A 22139-nucleotide genomic window follows, 5' to 3' on the forward strand; every position below is an offset into this window, starting at 1 on the left:
CGCTATGCAATTCATAGCAGCGTGTCGGTTGATATCGCTTTAAAAACAAAAACACGTGCGACCATTCCACGGAGGGAGTCACGGAAGGGGGAGAGAGGAGGGCTGTGGGCAAATGAGCAGCGAGGACAGGACGAAGGACAGTTGTAACAGCGCCATTTTTTCTCTCGCTCTTCTTTATAAGGGCTCGAAAAATACTGACGCAAGTCAGCTGATATCGAAGCCGCAGCTGACTTAGCCGACCGGCTGTGTGCGCAGAGACAGTGCGCGTCAGATTCCTGAGGTGGCCGAACGTGGCTTGTTTGAGCCCCGCCACAAGTGCGAGCCGTCGTGATCTGCCCGACCGCCACTGCGCGCGCATCGCCGCCAACTGCAGCCGCCGAGCACGATGATCAACTGTGTCGCCTTTCAGTACAGGGTGAGTGCATGACAGGTGCGGCCGGGATCGGCTTCTTCTCCCCTGCACGCGGACAGGAGGAGGACGTGCCGGTCCCGGAACACCGCCGATAACCATGGGGTCGTCGAGTGCAGCTGCACCCTCTCTCGTGAACCAGAACCAATAAGGTCCGGTGTACGCGCTATCGAGCAATCGATATCACTCGCTTGTCAGCATGCATAAGCAGTTGAAAGGAGAAGGGCCGCATCGGTGGAGGTCGCTCGCGTGACACAGTTCGTTCTCGATACGTCCGTCGCCGCTCGCTTCAGGTCCAGGTGCCAAATTCATGAATATGTTCAAAAACCAGCTGTCAGTGGTTGGTCTCATGGCCCACATTATGTTTAATGTACCAGTTATTCGCATGTTCTCGTAGTCTGCTCAACCTACATACAAATGTCGCAAATATCGGCTAAGTTTATCTTTAAAAAAATCGCTGACATAATTCTCTAAGATTTTACTTCGTAAAAGTCATCTTTGTCATTACCTGCTTGCACCTCTAATGATATGCTCAATATCTGGATTGACTGGAACATTCTCTCACGAGCTTACAGCATAATATTGTTTTGTAAAATATGGTACTTCAGCCGCGATTCACGAATCTTTTTTTTTATTTTTGTGGTCGTGTACATATGTTTAGGTTGGCGCACCAATGTCCGTGACCTACTTCACGAAGCTTTTAGTTCATGAATTCAGTTGGCCATTGGTCGTTTGCCTTTGTATTCACTAGAGATAAGTTCAGCACAATTATCCACTTGCATCGGCAGTTAATAAAAGGTTGTTCAGACCTCTTCACAGAACAGAAGAAAACATCTAATTTCTGGACTTGAGGAATGAGAGGTAATTTTGAGGGCTCGTTTCTCTGTTTGTCGCAACCTTAGTGAGCATTAAGGTTCTTTCTAGACTATGGCACGAGAGTGCGAAGACATACTTCCCAGCCTCAGCAGTGCACTTTTTGGAGTTCTTGCTTATTCAGCGCCGCCCAAAGGGGATTATGGGGACGCCCAGTGAGCCTTCTGTGAAGAGGTCTCTAGCGCAATAAACTTTTCTTTATGAATACGACCGGTCCTCGTTTCCACGAGCCGTGCTACGCAGCAGTGGGGATCCCGGCCGGTCATGCACATAGGGTACATAGGCTACTTCGCACCTCGTATCACGGTGCTGTTTTCACGCAACATTATTCGGAATAGTGATGATCTGTTCTTGAGTTCGCGAAGCTGTCCGAGCACCAGAATCGCTCATTTCTGGTCACCTTGGTTGTAACATTATTGGCTTTTCTCGACGTATCGAAGGTCTGTTCGTACACTGTGACAAGTCATTCCAGCGTGCACTGCTCTAGGCTTATGAGTACGCGTTTATAATTAGGGTAAAATAATTCCTTTTGTTCGTTACAGTCTGTGGAGTGCTGAAAAGATAACTGAAATGAGGGGTCATTTTGTAACGCTTCGTGTCATACAAAACGCAGTAGTGCTGCCACCTCTGCTGGAGTGCATGTACGATGGTAACCAGAGTCGTACCTGCGATGCCAAATACAAAAAGAAAGAGCTAAGAGACGCTACGCGAAGCAAGTTTCATCACGTACTGCAAACATAAAAGGTCACTGACAGTGCACATCCGGCTGAGTTTAGCCCAGTACAGCTGCAGAATCGACTGCAATTTTTTTGGCTTAAATCAGTTCCTATCATCCGAACGGGAAAGGAGGAGAGAATAATAGGGTCGGGAGGATCAAACACGTGGCGACATTTGGAGCAGGCATCGTGGCTAATATAAGCCACAAAAATTTATCCAATTTCGGCTAAGCCAGACGCCACCACTCGGCGATTGTTTACCATAATGAGACAGCGATGAAGCCTAATAATAATAAGTGAAGAGTATGCAGGGAGTTCAGTTCTGTGATGACTCATTTGCTCTAATGAAACAGCCATCAATTCTGAAAATCATGAAGAGAAAGTATTGGTTTCCTGCGTGAATAGTGTTTTTACTAAAACGCAATGTTTTTGTGTATAGTATACACTACATGCGGTATGTAACTAGCCATATATATATATATATATATATATATATATATATATATATATATATATATATATATATATATATATATATATATATATATATATATATATATATATATATCCTTCGCGAGCGGTCACCACAACGTAGTTTATTTCGACGTTTCGCCCTAGAGTCTGGTCTTCATCAGCCCTAAATCTACCCCTATCAAAACATCTCACTCAATCTTCCCGGCCATGCATTCGACAAACTATCAGTAACGCTCTTAGAGACGGGATTTAAATCAAACCGGGAACGTGAACTACGAGAGTCATATCTTATCCATGATTTAACACATTCGATAGAGGAATAAATGAGAACCCAGGTACACTTGCAGCAAGTAAATCATTAGAAAACAATAATGACAATAATGAAAAAATTAACTGAGCGCACGACACTGCAGCTTCGAAGGGCACTGGGCAACTCAAAATAATTCCAAGTGTAACTACTCTTCCTAAGTACAGCTGTCGTCTGTTTCTGTTTTTACCTTACTATCTAATCAATTGGACCAAACATGGCATGCCCAACAGCAACCCTGTGCACAATCGGGAGGCCCCTACTGCACGCTAATCCAGAAGCGGGCAAGAATTGCCATTGCACCCGCTTGCCAGCCTTTGCGGCAATACGCGGCGCCCGTCTTTCTACGACGAGATGTCGACGGGGCACTGAGTAGTTAAAGGCTTAAACTTCTTAAAAAATCTCTTTTTCCCCCACACCGAACCGCCAGAGCCAGGAGGCGCCGTCTGGTCGGGAACAATGCGTTAGTGAAAGGAAGGATACACAGACCGCAGACATCCTAAAGGTAGGTGAAAAGGACAAAAGGGAGAGAGATGGAGGGGGAAGGAGAAGGAAGGGTAAAAAGGGGTGCCTGGGGGAGCCCACCTTATATTCTTCTTTTGTTTTCTTTTTCTTTTTTTTCTTTTTTTCTTCTTTGTCTCTGTCTCTCCCTCTTATTCAAGATTGTATAAAGCTGAGCACCAATAAACTGTACCCACAATCCTGATGAAGGCCAGACTAGGCCGAAACGTCGAAATAAACCACGTTGTGACCGCTCACGGAGGATCTACTTGACTACTTGCAACGCTACGGCCACTCAACCACCATGCCCATACATATATATATATATATATATATATATATATATATATATATATATATATATATATATATATATATATATATATATATATATATGCGGATCACGGGAGAGGCCTTTGCCTTGCAGTGGGCGTAGACAGGCTGATGATGATGATGATGTCATGTGGTATGTAACTGGTCAGAGTGTAATACACCATCACGAAAATATGTTTCTCCATTCGCCTGAAATGTTTCCAGATTTCACGTATTTGTGTCAAATGCAGGATTTGTAGGTTACGCTATTATTCGTTTCATTCATAATTGTTGAAGTGTTACATCGGAAAACCACGATACGCTTGTGAAGGGCGTTGAAAGAGAGGGTTCCGGACATTTCGACCACCTGGTGTTCTTTAGCGAGCAATAAACGCTTGAGAAAGAGGGTCATCCAGGGCACTAAGCCAGCCTAATTTATAGCAACGTCCAAAGTTTAAAACCGCGCTGTTTTTTGAATGAAATTATGAACTCGAACAGTTAAGAAAAGGCCAGGCGAGCTACGTAAGAGTCATATGAAGCTGAGCAGGTGGCATTATACAGTGCTAAGAAACTGCAACAAAACCGTCTACTAATTAATTGATAGCGCAGCAGCCTAGTATGCAATGACAAAATTCGGTTCGAATGCACATGCCGGACCATTCTCAATCGTATACTTACTTAAACGACATAGCGGAATCGTTAAATACAAAAAAGAAAGAAGTGGATTGGGCTGTATCCTCAGTGGTGACCACCTGCTGGTAATGCACTTCCTCACCAGAGCCGGATTGGCCACCTTGGTGCTTGGCCACTACGTCCCTTATGAAAGCACCCATCAACCCTTGGCTCTCGGTTTCCAGCGGCTGCGAAGCAACTGTCCAAGGTGGTGGTCAGACCTGTGACGCAGTGGAGGGTGCTAAGAATATCTGGGTCCGGACAGGCCGCCATTGGAATCTGAACTAGGCAGCGTTCAACGCTACAACGATATCTAGAGAAGTTAGTCCAGCTGTACTATTCGAAGAATTACATGGTGTTAAATCGGATCTATTTGGACTCAGCTAAGTTAGGTGGACAATTAGGCTTACAGTGCTCAACAATGGACATGTTCTATGATACCGTGGATTAGTTGACGGGAAAGAACCAGCGGTAGGGTTTCTTATATACTAGAACATCGCTGGCCACATAAAGGAATACTATAGCATTAGTGAGAGGGTGAAAATTATAATAATTCGGTTTAACGAAAGGTACAAAATGAAGGTGGTACAGACCTACGCTCCTCCATCGAGTCATGATGATCATTTAGTTGAACGCTTCTATGAAGACGTGGAGTGAGCCATTAATACAGTAAAGACATGGTATACTATTCTGTTGGGCAACTTTAATGCCAATATAGGCAAGAAACAGGCCGGAGATCATGCAGTGGAAAAATATGGTATCGTCTCTAGAAATGCCAGAGGGTTGTTAGTAGAGTTCGCAGAACGTAATAATTTACTGATCTTGAATGCCCTCTTTAGAAAACGTGGTAAGCGTAAATGGACGTGGCGAAGTACTGATTGCGGAACTAAAAATGAAATAGACTTCGTTCTGTGTGCACACCTAGGCATTGTACAGGATGTAGAAGTAGTTGGCAAAATCCTCTGCAATGAGCATAAAATGGTAGGAGCTCCTCATGAGCTCTTTTTTTAATCTAGGTAAATAGCATTCACCTAGATTTCAAGAAGCAAAGGCATAAACTGATAGGCAAGAAGCCAATTAATCAACTAGCGGTGATAGGAAAAATAGGGAAATTCAGAGTTTTGCTTCAGAATAAATCGAGGCTCTAAACAAGGTAACTGACGTTATCGTTGACACAATGAACGATAATCGTGCTAGTATCATCAAAGAGTGTGCAATGCAAGTCGGTGGTAGAGTCACTAGACAGGACACTGATAAACTATCTCAGGAGACGAGAGATCTCATTAAGAGACGACAAACCGTGAAAGCCTCAAATACAACCGATAATGTAGAGCTAATTAATATTTTGAAGTTAATCAATAGATGCAAGGCTTAGCCCACATCAGGAGGTATGAATAACATGGAGAGAATTGAGCAAGCTGTAAAAAGCGGCAAAAGCCTAAAAGCTGCGAAGGCAAACTTGTACATTGTCAAAAATCAGATGAATGCAATAAGGCATAAGGCAATATCATAACTAATATAAATAGGATAGTTGAGGTGGTGGAGAAGTTTTTCAGAGAGCTGTACAGAATCCGAATTAACAAGGATGATATCGTAAGAAGCAATAATAGCCCAGAAAAAGTCAACATCCTACCAGTAACGACAGGAAAAGTAAGGAAAAAGTGCACAGAAGAAATTCAAAGAGGCAAAACTGCTGGTGAGGAGAGGGTAACAATAGGCCTACTGAAAAATGGCGCAGAAATTTTGTTAGAAAACCTGGCCACCTTATATACAAAGTGTCTCTTGACGAGAAGGGTACCATAACCTTGAAAGAACGTCAACATCATTTTAATCCACAAGAAAGGAGAAGTAAAGGACTTGAAAAATTACAGGACGATCAGCCTACTGTCAATGCTCTGCCAAATATTTACAAAAATATTAGCTAATAGAATTAAGACAACATTAGAGTTCAATCAACCAAAGGACCATGAAGGATTTCCTACAATAGACCATATTAATAATACTAATACAGCGAAAGCTGTTATGAGATCACAACTCGGGGCTCTTACAGCGCCGTAGTTGTCCGCTGCCGCCGCCGCCGGTGTCCGTAACCACATCGCACAAAATTAGAAAAACAAAACATAGTACCAATGACCCAACGGGGCTTGAACCCTGGTCCGCTGGGAGCCAACCAAATATTCTACCACTGAGTCACGCTGGTGCTTGTGTCTTATTGGCCAACTTGCTTTAGGCAGGCTTGATGTCGGGAAAGCAATCGCGTTAATACGACTTATAAAGCGTTTTAAAACAGTAAAAAAACACCCAGTCGTCGCACAATGCGAATAGTGTAACGAGTAGGTCGTCCAATCCTCCAACCCATCAAAGACGCTTGTTTTTGTTCAGCTATTAACTGTGGTGCATACCCAATTCAGGCATGATTCCTCATCATCAGCCACGCATGAGCAAGTGGCACGAAATTCCTCGCAATAGCTAACCGGATACCATGCTTCAGAAGAATGACGAAAAATAGCATAACGAATTCAGGCCTACTACCCTAAAATTTTGTTATTAATACCGTAGTGGGCATCAAGCAAGTGCGCTTGCAGCAGTTACCCAATGAGTGTTTAGAAAAGGCCTTGAAAGGCCGCTCTTCTAGCTTTCGTTGTGACTGTGCTGCGCCTTCCGCGCAGGCCTGGCGTTTTTTTTTTTTTAAATCAAGTTCTAGAGAAATGCGCAGAATACAACCAACACCTACACACTGATTTCATAGATTACAAGAAGGCGTTTGACTCAGTCAAGACATCAGGTACTACGGAACCAGGGCGTCGACGAACCCTATATAAACATACTGGAAGAAATCTATAGTAGATCCACAGCCACCACAGTTCTCCATAAAGAAAGTGACAGAATACCAATAAAGAAGGGTGTAATTAAGGCAGGGATACACGACCTCCCATGCCATTTACCGCGTGTTTACAGGAAGTTTTCAGGGCCCTAGATTGGGAAAAGTTTGGGATAATAGTTAATGGATAGTATCTTACTGACCTGCGGTTCACTGGTAACATTGCCTTGATTAGCAACTCAGGGGACGAATTACAGTTTATGATTACTGAACTGGCCACGAGAACCAGAAGAGTAGGTCTGAAAATCAATATGTACAAAACTAAATTAATGTGCAACAGTCTCTAAACAAAACAGCACTCAAGTTGCGATAGGTGGAGAGACGCTGTAAGTTGTAAATGAATATGTCTACTAAGGACAAGTAGTAACCGTGGAGCTGAACCATGAGAGGGAAATAACTAGAATAATAAGGATGGGGTGGATCACATTCGGCAAACATTCTCAAATCATCAATGAAAATCGGCCACTAACCCTCAATAGGAAGGTATATAACAGCTGCATCTTGCCAGTACGTATGTATACTTACGGAGCAAAAGAAACCTAGAGGCCTACAAAAAAGGTTCAGCTTAAATTGAGGACAATGCAGTGAGCGATGAAAAGGAAAATGATAGGTGTAACATTAAGAGACAAGAAGAGAGCAGAGTAGATTAGTGAAGAAACCTGGGTTAGGGATAGCACAGTTAAAATCAAGAAGAAGAAATGGACACTGGCCGGGCACGTAGCACGTAGGCAGGATAACCACTGGTCTTTAAGGGTAACTGACTAGATTCCTAGAGAAGGCAAACGCACGAAGGGGAGACAGAAGGTTAGGTGGGACAATGAGATTAAAAAATTCGCACGTGTCAGCAGAAAGCACATGGCCAGGTTTTCTTGGCGGATCATGGGAGAGGCGTTTGCCCTGCAGTAGGCGTAGTCAGGCTCATGATGACATATAAGCACACGGCACTAGCATTTCGTTCCTATCTAAACGCGGCCGCGGTGGCCGGCATTCGATCCCGCGACCTTTAGCTCAGAAGTTGAGCACCATAACCACTAGACCACCGTGGCGGATCTCCATTCATTCATTCATTCATTCATTCATTCATTCATTCATTCATTCATTCATTCATTGCAGCGTGCTGTTGGCCTTCAGGCCGTCACAGGTGTGGGTGCAGTAGTTTCAAATGTCAGCACAGATTTCTCGTTCCACGCTATATAAAGAACACAATGAATATTATATCTATTGCAGGTGCAGTGCTGCAGCTCAAACGGTACAACAGTTCTATCAGGGCATCAACCTAATACCACACGAACGAAGGAAAATAAAGCGGAACAGTGTATCCCATAACAGGCGCACAGATGTATATGAAAAACACTATTCATCTTTCGTTTCATGCGAGCGCAGTGCGGCAATGGAAGCTATTAGCTCTGCAAGCTGTGCATCAAATGTCAAATAATACATTAACTTAGGAAAATAAAAATAAGCAGTGTTAACCAGACTATGATAGCTGCTTCGGTGCACGTGTTAATGGAAATGAATGTAATTCTCGAGTTGTTCTTGCAAAAAAAAGCATGCATATTCGTTAATACATTGGGGTGAATCGTAAGCATATTCATATATTCCTCTCAGAACTTTTTTTTGCGGCGTGGTTTGTCTGTCTTTGTCTTCAGCTTTTGTTCATGCGAAGAAATTCACCCTGACCACCTGTCAACGTTCTTCTAATGCAGAAAGTTCTAACAGGCGTAATATTTCTGTTACTACCTCATTGGAAGAGCATATCAAAAGAATAAGTATAGTCGTTCTCCTCTGCATTTTTTCTGGCTTTTTTTACCAGCCCCCCCCCCCCCAAAAAAAATGCAGAGGAGAACGACTATACTTATTCCTTCGATATGCTTTTCCAATGAGCCCAAGGTGTTACCATCAACTTTAGGACCGACCACTCTATTGCATCTACAACAGCGGAACTATAGCTGCTTTGCGCACTACACTTTGTGTGGTCAATCGGGAACCACCGTGACAATAGTCGATTTTCAGCGACTCAAGGGCTGCCCAAAAATCTGTGCTTTCAGCACTGCGTCGCAGGCCGTACGAACAGCTTGTTTTCGAAATTTGATGCCTTCTCTACACTTCAAACGAGAAAGGGCATCATGTGACGTTTCAGTGGCTGCCAAGTCACTGCGGCGTCATAAAAAACGAACATGCCGATACTGCCGCGCGGGCAGCTCTTAAAGAAACACGAGAAGAAGCCATACCACTTTCGCGGACCGATGCAGCCAGTAATCTTCGGCGACTTGCGCGTGAAATCACGTTTTCACTATGGTGCCCACCAAGCAACGAGACGAATCAACACCCCCTGTGCTCGTTGATGGCTCTCCGCATGCCCACTGGGCTCGACCGAAGAGAAGCCACCCTTCTTCATCGCTTATGGCTAGGAGTGGCATTTACAAAATCCTATTCCTTTGTCATAGGAATGGCGGACAACGCTCTCTGCGAAGCCTGTCGTTGCGAAGAGACGCTACACCACATCGTGTGCGACTGTCTGTTGTATGACATACAGAGACAGTCTCTGGCGTCCGTTCTTGCGTGCATCGACAACAGCCAAATGTCTGTGGACACTATTCTGTCAAGTTCCCGAGAGAAGACATTACAACAGAAGGCGACAAAAGCTCTGCCGAAAATCCTACACGACATGGACTTGAACAAGCGGCTGTAACAGCAATGTCACACACCGCGAAAGACAAGACTGGACTATGACTGAGTTCGCGCACGTGTGCTGCCGAATGTGCTGTGTTCTCTCTTCCCACTCTGTTCTCTATGATTCATCTCCCCCATTCCCCTCCCATGCGCAGGGTAGCAAACCGGCTGCCTATAGGCTGGTTAACCTCCCTGCCGTTATTGTCTTCATATTTTCCTTCCTTCCTTCCTTAGCAGCCCAAATTGCGAGGTGTTTAATATATATCATTTACATATTCCAGAGTTGTACACACGTATGTAAGGCTTCCTGTTGGCTGCTTGACAATGGTTGTTAGCCAGCTTTCTCCGTCTGAGATAACAAGCATTATATTTCTGTTGCTGATGGCCCATTTTAAAATAAGTCTCCTCAGTTTTGAACTGTTCGGTATAGTTATATCCAGGAATCAATTTGCTTCAACTGCAGGGAGACAGAATGAACCTATAGAGATCAAATGTTAATGAAGACATGTTCACTCCTATTTGTGAAGGTTGGGGCAGCCGCTATGTCTGAATTCATTTGCATTTCTGAAGTCACTAGTAATAAATATCTGTCGTTTAACATCCCGAAACCACCGGTGATATGGCTATGAGGGAATCCGTAGGGGATGGCTCTGGCAAGTTTGACCATCTGGCGTTCTTTAACGTGCTCTGACATCACACAGTACACGAGCCTCTACTACCATTTCGCCTCCACCGAAATGAGAACGCCGTAGCCGGGATCGAACCGGCGACCTTTGAGTGAGCATCTGAGCACCGTAATCACTGTTCCGCCACAGTGAACACTTTTTCGAAGTAGTTCAGCAATCTCCGACGGCTTAAAAATTGTCCCTGTAAGGGCTCCTTGGTCGCTTGAAAAAAAAAAAGTTAAGCCACTATGCTGTAATTGCAGTCACAGGTAATATCGTCCATATAATTTAAAAATAACATCGATCTCATGACGGAGCCCTGCGGTAATCCATAAGTCATTTGTATAGTGAGACAAACTTGACGCCATTTGCGTCCACATGTTGTGCATTTTCTGTCACGTACACGCTTATTCCTTGCGCGATGATGTATATTATGCCAAGATGCGAACATTTTTTTATTACATAGTTACACAGATTACAGCCCATGAAAGTCAAAGATAGGGGCCGGTAGTTCTAAACCTTTCACCAGTCTCTATATGATGGCGCGTTGGCACGATCCATGCAACGGGGCAATCATCTGGAAATTGTTTCTGTTTGAGGGAAACCCTAAATAGGTTGAACAGATGGTGGACGACTCGTTCTGTATATCTTCGAGAGAAATTATTTGGTATGCCACGGTTTGATGTGTTTCTTCTCATTGATGTTTAACGAAATGGGCACACCATCTCGCGAGTTTGAACGATAATATCAACAGACCAATATCAACAGACCAGAGAGATTGACTAGAAGAGAATCTGTGAACTGTATTTTTTTTTAGCCCTTGGCTACGCCGGAGAACGATGTGGGGAATATTTCATGAAGTTTGGTAAGGGTTCGGCATTACACATCTTTCTCTCCTCATTAAGCTTATCCCGGAGGATCCACCGACAACCTGACATCCTCCATTGGTTTTGTTAGCTTTTTGCCTCTGCTTTAAACTGCATTTTTGATATGTACAGCATACCAAATCGTTCAATGACTCTGTTCAGTTGCTTTCTTTTTGTTTGAGGGCAAAAAAGTTGTGATGCGTAGTGCAGTTATTTATTTACACCTTATCCAGATTTTATGGGCGTCACCTTCACTAACAAACACCTCTAGCGAAAACGAAAGGTAATGAACTATGGTCGTACCATCGGCCTCATTGCACTTGTGCACCCGTGGTAATATTTACACGTGGCCAGCCATGGTCGATTTCTACCAATATCACTAAAGGTTTAATGTCTGCGAAGTCATTTTTCGTGGAGATATTGTTGTTGGTCAAAATGTCAAGAAAAACTAGATTGTGTAGGATGGATGTATTCTTTGATAGACGATCTGCGTCTATCAGACATTTAAATGCTATGCCTATTGGCAGTTCCTCGTGTACTCGGTCGATCTAGGACAAGTGTGAAATCACTAAACGCATGTCGCCAATTTTGGTGCAGTTTCCGGCTACGAATCTTGCCTAATTGCATTTTCGTGTTGAAAGCCCAAAAATGTGAAGAGCGCGTACGTTGTAGCAGATGTAAGCACTTCATTCTTCTTCATTTCTTACATGCTGTAGCATGGCGTGGTGTAATAAGAACATAAAAGCGTGGAAGCCCACTTCTTGCGGCACCAAGGGAAGTTACTTGGGGAGCTAGTTGTTCGTGGGCGAACACGCGTGTGCAGTTTTTAGGTCGGCCTTTCCTGTCTACGCACTTCCCAGTGCTCTCTATTTGTCCCCGGACTGAGCATAAGCGGATGTTGAACATCCGTTGGCCGCTCAGGGTCAGAGACCTGTAGTACAACTGACACCATCCTGCACCTGCAGCATATCAACGAGCGAGAAAATAACACTAAGAAATCCAATAAATGTGCTCACTTTGACGAGTTTGCTTTTGCTTATTATGTCCTTTCAATTTCAAGGAGAGAATGATACTTAAATTATGGTCCAATGTTCAGGTCTGCTTCAGTGTGCCCACGTCAGCCTTGACATCAATCGATAGTCGGTGAAAAGAAAAGAAAAAAAACACCTACCCCCTGTTGGCAACGACAGTGTATCTCGTTTTCTTTTTTTTTTTGCTCTCATTTGTGGAACTTTTATTCTTTTTTTTTTCCTTTGTCAGCACGGCCACCGTTTCAAGTGGGCAGTTATCTAGTAGCGTGGTGAGAGTCCGTTGCCGTTTTCGTCCACCGTCAGAGACACTTTGCAAGAGAGGTCGGCGTTGGCCTCATATGCTATAGCACCTTCACCACGCAGCATTATTTTCACGCTTTCAATTGTGGCACACGCGCACATTCACTGATTTGCTCCTTCTTTTCTTTCTGGTCTCCCGTCTCCCTACTGCATCGTAATCCTATGACGAGGCTTTCTAAATAGCCCCGCCGCAGTGGTCTAGTGGCTAAGGTACTCGGCTGCTAACCCGCAGGTCGAGGGATCGAATCCCGGCTGAGGTGGCTGCATTTTCGATGAAGGCGATTATGCTGTAGGCCCGTGTGGTGAGATTTGGGTGCACGTTAAAGAACCACAGGTGGTCGAAATTTCCAGAGTACTCTACTACGGCGTCTCTCATAATCATATAGTGGTTTTGGGGTATTAAACCTAACATATCAATCAATCAATCTTTTCTAAATAACGTTCCTTGCTCCTTTCTTTATCTCTCTCTTCATCTGCAAATATGTTAGTTTTCCACCTGGGCAATGAAAACACCATAATTTCGCTCTTTACTGAATTACACATGTTAGTGTAAATCCAAGAGTCATTCATATTAGCCCAAGAAAGCGATCAAATAGCGAAAAATCAAGTACAGCATTGAAAACAAATAAATAAAATTAGGCGAGCCTAAAGCGTTGCCTTTAGGAGTTGAACGCGATAGCGACATCCTGGTCCTAGTGCGTTTTTCTAACACATAGCGCATAAAACCTTTTAGACTTTGCTTGTGAGCCTTTTGCATAGGAGTACCGGCTTTTAACCCCAGAGCTGTTATAATAATAACATATCTTGACGCCCGTTGGCAATGGACGCTTGTACCACGCATTATTACTGTAATATTTCATGTTGCATTGTGAAGCATATATACGGGACGCACGTGTTTGTGAAGCATGAAAGCTACTTTCACTTCGTTGCCAAGCAGATTAAGTTTTTTCACTATTTTCACAAGCAGACTGTATTATTATTGTATGATGTGCAAAAGTAAGTAATAAGGGAAAAAACAAAAAAGTGGCCGTGCGGTAGAACATCCGCTTGCCATGCAAACCCAAACAACCCTGGTTCGGTGCTCACTCTACCTCAGGCTATTCTTTTTATTTATTTATTTATTTATTTATTTATTTATTTATCTAAAAATACCTGCAGCGCCCGAGGGCTATATTGCAGGGGGAATACGCAGCGTAACATATGCTTACATAAAAAGAACCATTCAAAAGCAAGATGAACAGAAAGACAGATCATAACAAAAATGTATCTATCAGTGTAGCAGTATGTCCCTAAAAGATGCTTCAGTGCAGCAGTCTGCAATCTCCTGTGGAAGCCGATTCCACTGGAAGATTGTAAGCGAAAAAAAGGACCATTGGTAAATGTTTGTTCTGCAAAAACTTTCTCTTAATTTTAGAAGGTGGTCCGTTCTCAGATAAAAAATGGGGAGGTGAAAGGTAGGATTCTTTATCTATTTTGGTCAACCCATGAAATATTTCGAATAACATTTCTAATCTGAACTTTTTTCCTACGGGAAACTAACAAATCCCACCGTAACCTGTCCTTTAGCGCCGTGACACTGACACTGGAGCCATAGTTGCGAGTCACAAAACGAGCTGCGTGGTTTCGTACGATCTCGAGCATATTAGACGAAGTTTTTTGTTTGTGTGTCCCACACCACACAGGCGTACTCTAAGATAATCGGATATTCGGAAACTAGAGTAGTTCTCTGATTTCGAGAGGAGCTAACCGGAAGTTCCGTTTAACGAAGTTTAACATTCTGCTTTGACATATTCAACGTGCTTAGTCCAGTTAAGATCTAATGTACTATGAAACAGGTTTTGGTCGCCTTTACGAGTGAAAGAGACGCACTGGCACTTCCTATATAGAGTTCAGAGACCCATGCCACCTATCACACCAGCGCATGATAGTGTTTAAATCGCGTTGCAAGCACTGATGGTCAGAGGTGCATCTAATACGATTGTAAACAACACACTCGTCCGCATACAGACGTACTTTGCATGAAACTTCCTGAGCAATAACGTTGATGTAGACTAAAAACAGCAACTCGCGAAGTAACAGCAACATATTCAGATTGAGAACCATTAATTACGACACGTTGCATCCGGTCTTGTAGAAAACACCTGATCCAGTCAAGCAATCCTGGAGTAATACCGAGTGATGAGAGTTTATGTAGCAGCATAACATGGGACAGAATCAAACGCTTTCTGAAAGTCCCGGGAATACGCAGTTCATCTGCACCCCAAGGTCAAATGTTATTTTATTACGTATTATTTTATTTACATCGTTCTCGATTTTTCGGTCACGCATAAGATGATTATTGTTTGCTCACAACCAACGACGCCAACATAGGCGCCAACAGAGGAATTTCCGCGAAACGAGATCTTTAACGCTATCACGTTAATAAAATGAGAAGCTACGAAGGAAACGGGCTTGTCTATAATGCCAACGAACGCAAGGACGCGACTGCTTTTGCGTGGTCCTAAAACGAGACAGCAATTTCATGTATGAGGGCTATTTTTATCCCCCAGTCATTACAGAGGTCCAAACGAACGGGAAACAACGTTTATAGAACCTTGAAATCAAGCCAAGAGGACCAGTCACTTTCGCGATGTTCTCTTTGTACTCATGTAATCTCAGTCTATCAGATCGTCACAAAGGTCCTACGGTGCGATAAGATTCAAATACAGCAAGCCATCTGTTGCTTTATTTTTGCCTTTATTAAATCTGTATGGTTTGATAACAGAGGTGACGAGACATTGAAGAAGTGCCGCTGCACGACTGGCTTGTTGCTTTAAATAAATCTGAAAAAAAGGCAATATAGTTCAGGCCTAGCTCAAAAAAAAATATGTGGAAGTCATCTTGAACAGATAAATTTGGCCAAAACGCGTGCAATGCTTGAGCGCTTCGATGTAGGACCTACAGAGAGCTCTTATGATAACGTATATACATGCCAGCATATAACGAACTTTCGATGGTGTGTAACTTTTTGGTGGGCTAAAGTGAGACCCTGTTAGACCTTCATTATGGTTTAGCAGATGATTATACCCCTGAAAGACCTGTACGGTTCTACGTACTTTACGTGTAGAACATTTCACCTGCGAAAGTACAAGTCAAGCCTTTTTATTCAGGTTAGGCTGCGCTCGAAATATTGAACACTTCACTCCAACGTTGGTCATCGCTCACATTCCACCTATGATCACCCATATACTGTATAGAGTAGGGAAATATTGAAGCAACTATATATGTCCGGAGTTCGCAATGGCCCCGCCGCGGTGGTCTAGTGGCTAAGGTACTCGGCTGCTGACCCGCAGGGCGCGGGTTCGAATCCCGGCTGCGGCGGCTGCATTTCCGATGGAGGCGGAAATGTTGTAGGCCCGTGTGCTCAGATTTGGGTGCACGTTAAAGAACCCCAGGTGGTCTAAATTTCCGGAGCCCTCCACTACGGCGTCTCTCATAATCATATAGTGGTTTTGGGACGTTAAACCCCACATATCAATCAATCAGTTCGCAATGCTGATGGCGGGCTGGCAATGCCGACCACAGTATACTGACACTAAACGCTGCACTGCTGACGTGCGCCGTTGCAACTTAGCCGGAGCATGCTCCATGCACACCCCGCACATGGATGACGTGAGCACCTCACTAAAATCTTCTGTGTCTGTTTGCGCACGCCAGCGCTTCTGTGTACGAGGCACTGAGCGAATTGGTCTTTCATTTTACGCGTCCATTTAGATGAGTTTACACAAGGGATTGCGACATGCTTGTAGGTTTGTGATCTATATCGAGCAGCTTGTCTTATCTGGGGCACCTTTCTTTTGAGCGACCATTAGCAACAGCAGCAAGAGGCGGAAGATGACGCCCTTATCGCTGTCGTCACCAGGGCATGGGCGCTGCAGGCTGGCGGCGACCTAAGGCAACAGCGCCCTCCGGCTCAGAGAGCTCGAACATTGCACCCTGCTATCAGTTCAAGGGTCTTCTTGTCACGGTGATAACTGAAGGCGACTCTTTGTCTACGCGCATGCTCAGCCATGCTGGATGTGCCCTCAATACGCATGCACCACTCACGTGAATTGCCATCGTCCACTGGATACGGATTTGTTTAGGTTCGGTGGCCGATGTCGGTCGTTCTCGCAATAGTCAATGCGCACGCACACAGAGTGTTTTTCAGCAGGCAGTTCGTGTTCGTCTCTCCGTGTTTGCTACAGACTTCCAGTTCATTTTAGCTGCTCTTTATAACTACTCTCAACTTATGTGCTACATATACAGCGCATCTATCAGTATACGATTTCTCGGCTGCTATGTGCTATTAGTGGACATAAAAAGGCAAAAGGTTTGCGAATGGCAAGTGAGGTGCCTTCGCATGTTTCCTACATGCCATTTCGCTTAAGAGGAGATGTATGACACTATTCTAGCTAGCTTACATTGCTGATCGAAATAGAAATTAACCCGTCATGTATATTTAGCTTGTTATGTATCAGACCAGGCTGAATAAACAATGCATCTGTGATAATCTTAATCTTGGTCGAATAGAGCTCCAATGCAGAAAATCCCCGAATTTCTCTCCTCGAAAACTTGGCTCAAATTTACGAATATTTCGTTCGTGTGAGTGCTCTCTTTCAGAGGTCGGTAGCATTCTCTAATAATATGTGCACAGCACTGGTGTAGCCTAGAAGGGGGGAATGAGAGGGTTCAGATGCCACCCTTCATCTTTTTTTCAACATTGAAGTATATATATTGAAGTATAATTGTGCGTGTATACTTCAATATATATACTTCGATATATATACAATATTATACACGCACAATATATAATTGTGCGTGTATAAGTATATACACGCACAATTACATACGAACACACGAACATACATCCAGTATATGGTTGAATCCCCCGTCCCCGCCCCGAAATAAATTACTTACTTCGCTACTGATGCCCAGCATCTTGATTTTACTGTAATGTGATTCTGCAAACAATTCTATCATAAGAGCTTTTTCGTGGGTACAGTTCTAAGGTGCAGCTCTGCAAAAGATGCCTCGATGCATCGAGGCACCATAACCGTGCCAGTAGCTTAGCTTTCACCTCTTTTGCGAGTTCCCAGTAATTTACAGTGTATTTAAAAAACTCATCCGTTTGTGAAGAGCACCGAAATGCAGCTGCGGAGAGGGGGTCCAGTGCTTGATCATTTTGGAACAGTGTTAGCAAGGTTTAGAATGTCAGGCAGAGCGTGCACGACACAAGCCTTGGCGGCTTAGAGGCTATGGCGTGTCTTTACTAAGCACACGGAGGTGCATGGGCTCTGTTCTTTAAGATTATAGCCATACGACGAAGAGAACGCGAAGTGCAAAAGTGCCCGGGTACTATAAATTTAAAAGCGTTTTCGATGACTCTGCTGGTCGAAATGAATCTTAAGTTCCCAATTAAATGGCCACTGAACAATGCAAGGTCACAAAATTGTTATAAAGAGAAATATGTGCATTTTTGCTTTGTGAACATGCTGGCGTAAGAATATTGTGAATGGTTTATACAAATCGACGAGATGCATGCTACGTCAAGCCACCGGTTGGTGACTTTGTGTCGCTGCGCGTGGCAGGAGGATTGGTCTGGCGTAAGAAAGAAGCACTGGAATTGTTTTTTTTTTTTCGAAATGTAGTCTCTGCGTGGCGCGTGGCGCTGTAATAATAAATGAACGTGATCACCACGGTCTACTCTAAGAATTGTCGAGCTTTTTGTGTGTGGTGCAAAAAAAAGTTGGAGCCTGTTGACTGGCCTTTTGAGGCGCACCCTATATATCTATTTCATGATTTCAATTTAAAAGTGCCGACATCATACGCATGCAGCGTAGTAAACAATCGCTAGTACGACAGAGTCACATACGCTACATAACCGGACAAGTAAATTATGCGTCACATATATAGGCACCGTTTCCTCGTCTCCTTAAATTTATTGTAACATGCTCGCACGAAAATTCATGCTGGCTTCTTCCTTGTACAAGGCTCACCAAATTCTACCTGCGGAGAGACAGCCATCACCTCCGTAGTTTTAGCTGAGGATGTTTCACAGAATGGTCTAACATATATGCGTCTTTGAAAGCGTTTGCACGACAATGTTGCACACTGCACTCAAAAGCATGCGAAGGAATTCAGCAGCGCGTACCGTCGACATCTTAAGCACCGTGCGAACATAAAGCCATGGCCTAGCCGCTAATTCGTCTTTAACACGATACACCCGAAGCACATTTATTGGCATATATCATGTACAACGGTTGCATTGTTGTCTCAGCACTGTACTCGCGACTATATGGTGTGACAAAAAAAGGGCGAAAAAATTTCCTCCAGTGATCACAGTTCTGCCAGGAGTGCCCATATGTCCGAGCTTATAGATTAATGAATGGATGCGAAACTTTATTTAAAGTCCTGGGGTGCACAACTCAACGTGCACCCCAGGCCGCTCCCACGTTGGGACAGTCAGGCCAAGCCCGACCACCGCATTATGGGTCATCTGGACTGCCCACAGTTGATCCCCGACATCGGGGCTCTTGATAGTGGATAACCACTTTTCATTTGATTGGTCCGTGCCCCGCAACGTGGGGAAACGCCAGAGCAGTGATCTAGGCTAGTGAATTCGTTGCGGTGCCTGCAAGAGCTATTATGATAAATGTCGGGATAAATTTTATGCAATGAAGCCGGGCTGGGATACGAACCCGTCTGGATTAGCCTGAGAGTCAAAGGCTGCGCTCGATTTAACTTATGGTTAGGAAGGCGAAAGTTTCTTCTGCCGAGATAATAGTGATGGGTAATTTCATTATAATTGGTCGGTTGATCTATGTTCTCCACAACTGCGCGCCGGCGGGGGAATTATCCGTGGTCGCGGAAAGCGAGACCACGCGCCTTGGAGTGCGCCAGCTCGTTCAAGTTTGTGGGGCCTCCCCTGATGAATCCCATGTGAGCGGGGAGCCACGTCAGAGTGTGGGTGGTGATGCTTCTGCCCTCTAATATGTGATAGGCTTTTTTATACGCGGTGCCAATGTTGAAGGCACGGATGGCTGCCCTGGAGTCGGTGAATATATCTTCATGTTTGTCATCCAAAAGCGCCAAGGCAATGGCCACTTGTTCACCCGCACACGACGACGATCGTCGTACTGAAACATCGTTAATGATCCAACCCCTTTGGTTGATCTGTACTGCTGCAAAGCAATTTATGTTGTCATATTGGGGCGCGTCGACGAAGCAGCTTCCGCCAGGAAGTTCTGACGCCCGACGTAGCAGCATCACCGCCCTGGCCTTTCTTCTTTTTACATTGAGCTGGGGATGCATTTTGCGCGGGGCGGGGGATATGATGAGATTGTCTTTTTGCTCTTTCGGAAGGCCCTGATAGATGTCTTCAACTTTGGCAGGCGGGACGCCCATCTCTATGAGGAGTCGTCTGCCTGCCCTGGTGCCAGAATATCTGAAAATCTGTGCCCTTTCTTATGCATCTGCGATCTATTCTAGGTTATTGTGAATTCCGAATGGCAGGAGTCGGTCAGTGCGCGTGTTATTTGGTATAGCCCGAGCGCTCCCTGGATCCCCCTTCTTATCAGGGCATCTAGCTTGTCTCGTTCGGCCCTCTTACAGACGTGCATAGCCGCTACATACGCGAAATTGCATAACAAGATAGCATGCACGAGCCTTATCAAGTTGTCTTCACTCAGGCTTCGCCTTCTTTTAGCTACCCGCTTGATGAGACTGATGACGCTATCTGTCTGTTTTGACAATCTCTGATTGGTTAAACAGTTTGTGCCCGCTGCTTCATTCCCAAGACGCCAATCGATGAGACTTTGGGAATGGGATCTCCACTCTTGGTGTAGAGATTGACGTCGATTTCGCTGGGGGGTTTCCAGTTATGTGGCTTGGTTCCTTTCCTGGTTGGATTGTACAGAAGGAGCTCCGGTTTGTTGAGGGAACACCGGAGTCCCGTGTGCTCTAAAAAGCGCTCTGTTGTATCGACAGCTTCCTGGAGAGCGGCTTCGACCTGTCCGTCGCTGCCTCCCGCGCACCAAACAGTAATGTCGTCCGCGTAGATCGTGTGACCAAAGCCCTAGATTTTGGCTAGGTCTCTCGAGATCCAACCATTGCAATGTGGAAGAGGAGCGGCGAGATAGCTGATCCCTGTGGGGTGCTCCTTCCACCCAGCTCCGTTTTCCTTGTTTCAAATCCCCAACCTTCAGAATGGCGCATTGGCTGCTCAAGAAAGATTTGATAAAAGCATGGAAGAACGAGCCTAGGTCGAGTTTCGAAATGGCCTCGAGAATGAACTCGTGAAGGATGTTATCAAAAGCCTCCTCTAGGTCCAGACCGAGGATGGATCTTGTGTCCCGAGTGTGAATGTCTAGTATTAGAATCTTGATAAGCTTTATGGCGTCCTGAGTAGAGAGGCCTGGCCTGAAACCTATCATGTTGTGAGGGAAGAGGACGTTGTTCTCAATGTGCTCGGTGAGTCTGGTAAGAATGGCGTGCTGGGCCACCTTCCCTACACAAGACGTGAGCGAGATGGGGCGCAGGTTTTCCGGGCTTGGTGGTTTACCAGATTTCGAGATGAGTATTACCTTCCCCTCCTTCCATTGTTCCGGCACTATTCCCTCCTTCCAAATCTGTGAGAAACTCGATTGATTCGTCTTCTGGGTTTCTGAGTGCCTTGGTGATGTGATCAGGGCCTGATGCCGATCTGCCATTTATGTCTTGTAGGGCACGGCATATTTCGCTGACCGCAACGGCTCATCTAGCGCAGAGTTCGCCATCTCTTTGTATACTGAATAAGCCGCGTCATCGGCCACAGTTCTGAGTATCAGGCACTTCTGAGCTAGCCTCTCAAGCCCTTCCTCTTCCGAAGATGATTTCTTGGCTTCATACAACGCTTTAGCGAGGACACCTCTTTGGTTTGACTTGGTTCCGGAATCGTCGAGCAAATGTTCGAGAAGGTTCCACTTGCCTCCGGTGAACATCTGCCCGTTGACTGAATTACAGATAGCGTTTAATTGCTGCCTAGACAAGGTTTGCCAGTGCTCGTCTATCTGCCTGTGGAGCTCGGCTATCTCTTTCCTGAGCTTGCGATTCAAGCGTTGGCTTTTCCACCTCTCGACGATCGATTGCTTGGCCTCAAGATGATGTGCCAGCCTGCCATTCATTCATTCTACCTGTATATCTGTCTATATGGTTTCCGTGATAGAGCGGACATCCTGCAGAATACCTTCGGACCACTGGACAAGACTCACGGGCTTTTCACCGTGGGCCTTGCGGACCTCCCGAAACTGATCTCAGTCAGGGACTGAGAAGGCCCTCTTTCTTTTCTGCTCCACTTGTAGGCTGGTGGCCGTGATGTAATGATCACTACCTAAGTCTACTAGCAGATTTGACCACACAGCTGAGCCAGTGTTTTTAGAAAAGACGAGATCCGGCACTGAG

At 44.8% G+C, this 22139-nt stretch overlaps 1 protein-coding gene across 1 annotated transcript in view; it reads left to right on the forward strand.

Annotated features, from left to right (window-relative positions):
• The first annotated feature begins 253 nt into the window (after nucleotides 1-253).
• Nucleotides 254-22139, forward strand: part of Papss (3'-phosphoadenosine 5'-phosphosulfate synthase) — a 101292-nt gene continuing 79406 nt past the window's right edge. Inside the window, exon 1 of the mRNA XM_075878734.1 lies at nucleotides 254-415. Coding sequence (XP_075734849.1) covers nucleotides 386-415 — 30 coding nt within the window. The 5' untranslated portion in view covers nucleotides 254-385. The remainder of the gene's footprint in view (nucleotides 416-22139) is intronic.

Source organism: Rhipicephalus microplus, chromosome X, assembly GCF_043290135.1.
Source record: "Rhipicephalus microplus isolate Deutch F79 chromosome X, USDA_Rmic, whole genome shotgun sequence".
NCBI classification, from domain to species: domain Eukaryota; kingdom Metazoa; phylum Arthropoda; class Arachnida; order Ixodida; family Ixodidae; genus Rhipicephalus; species Rhipicephalus microplus.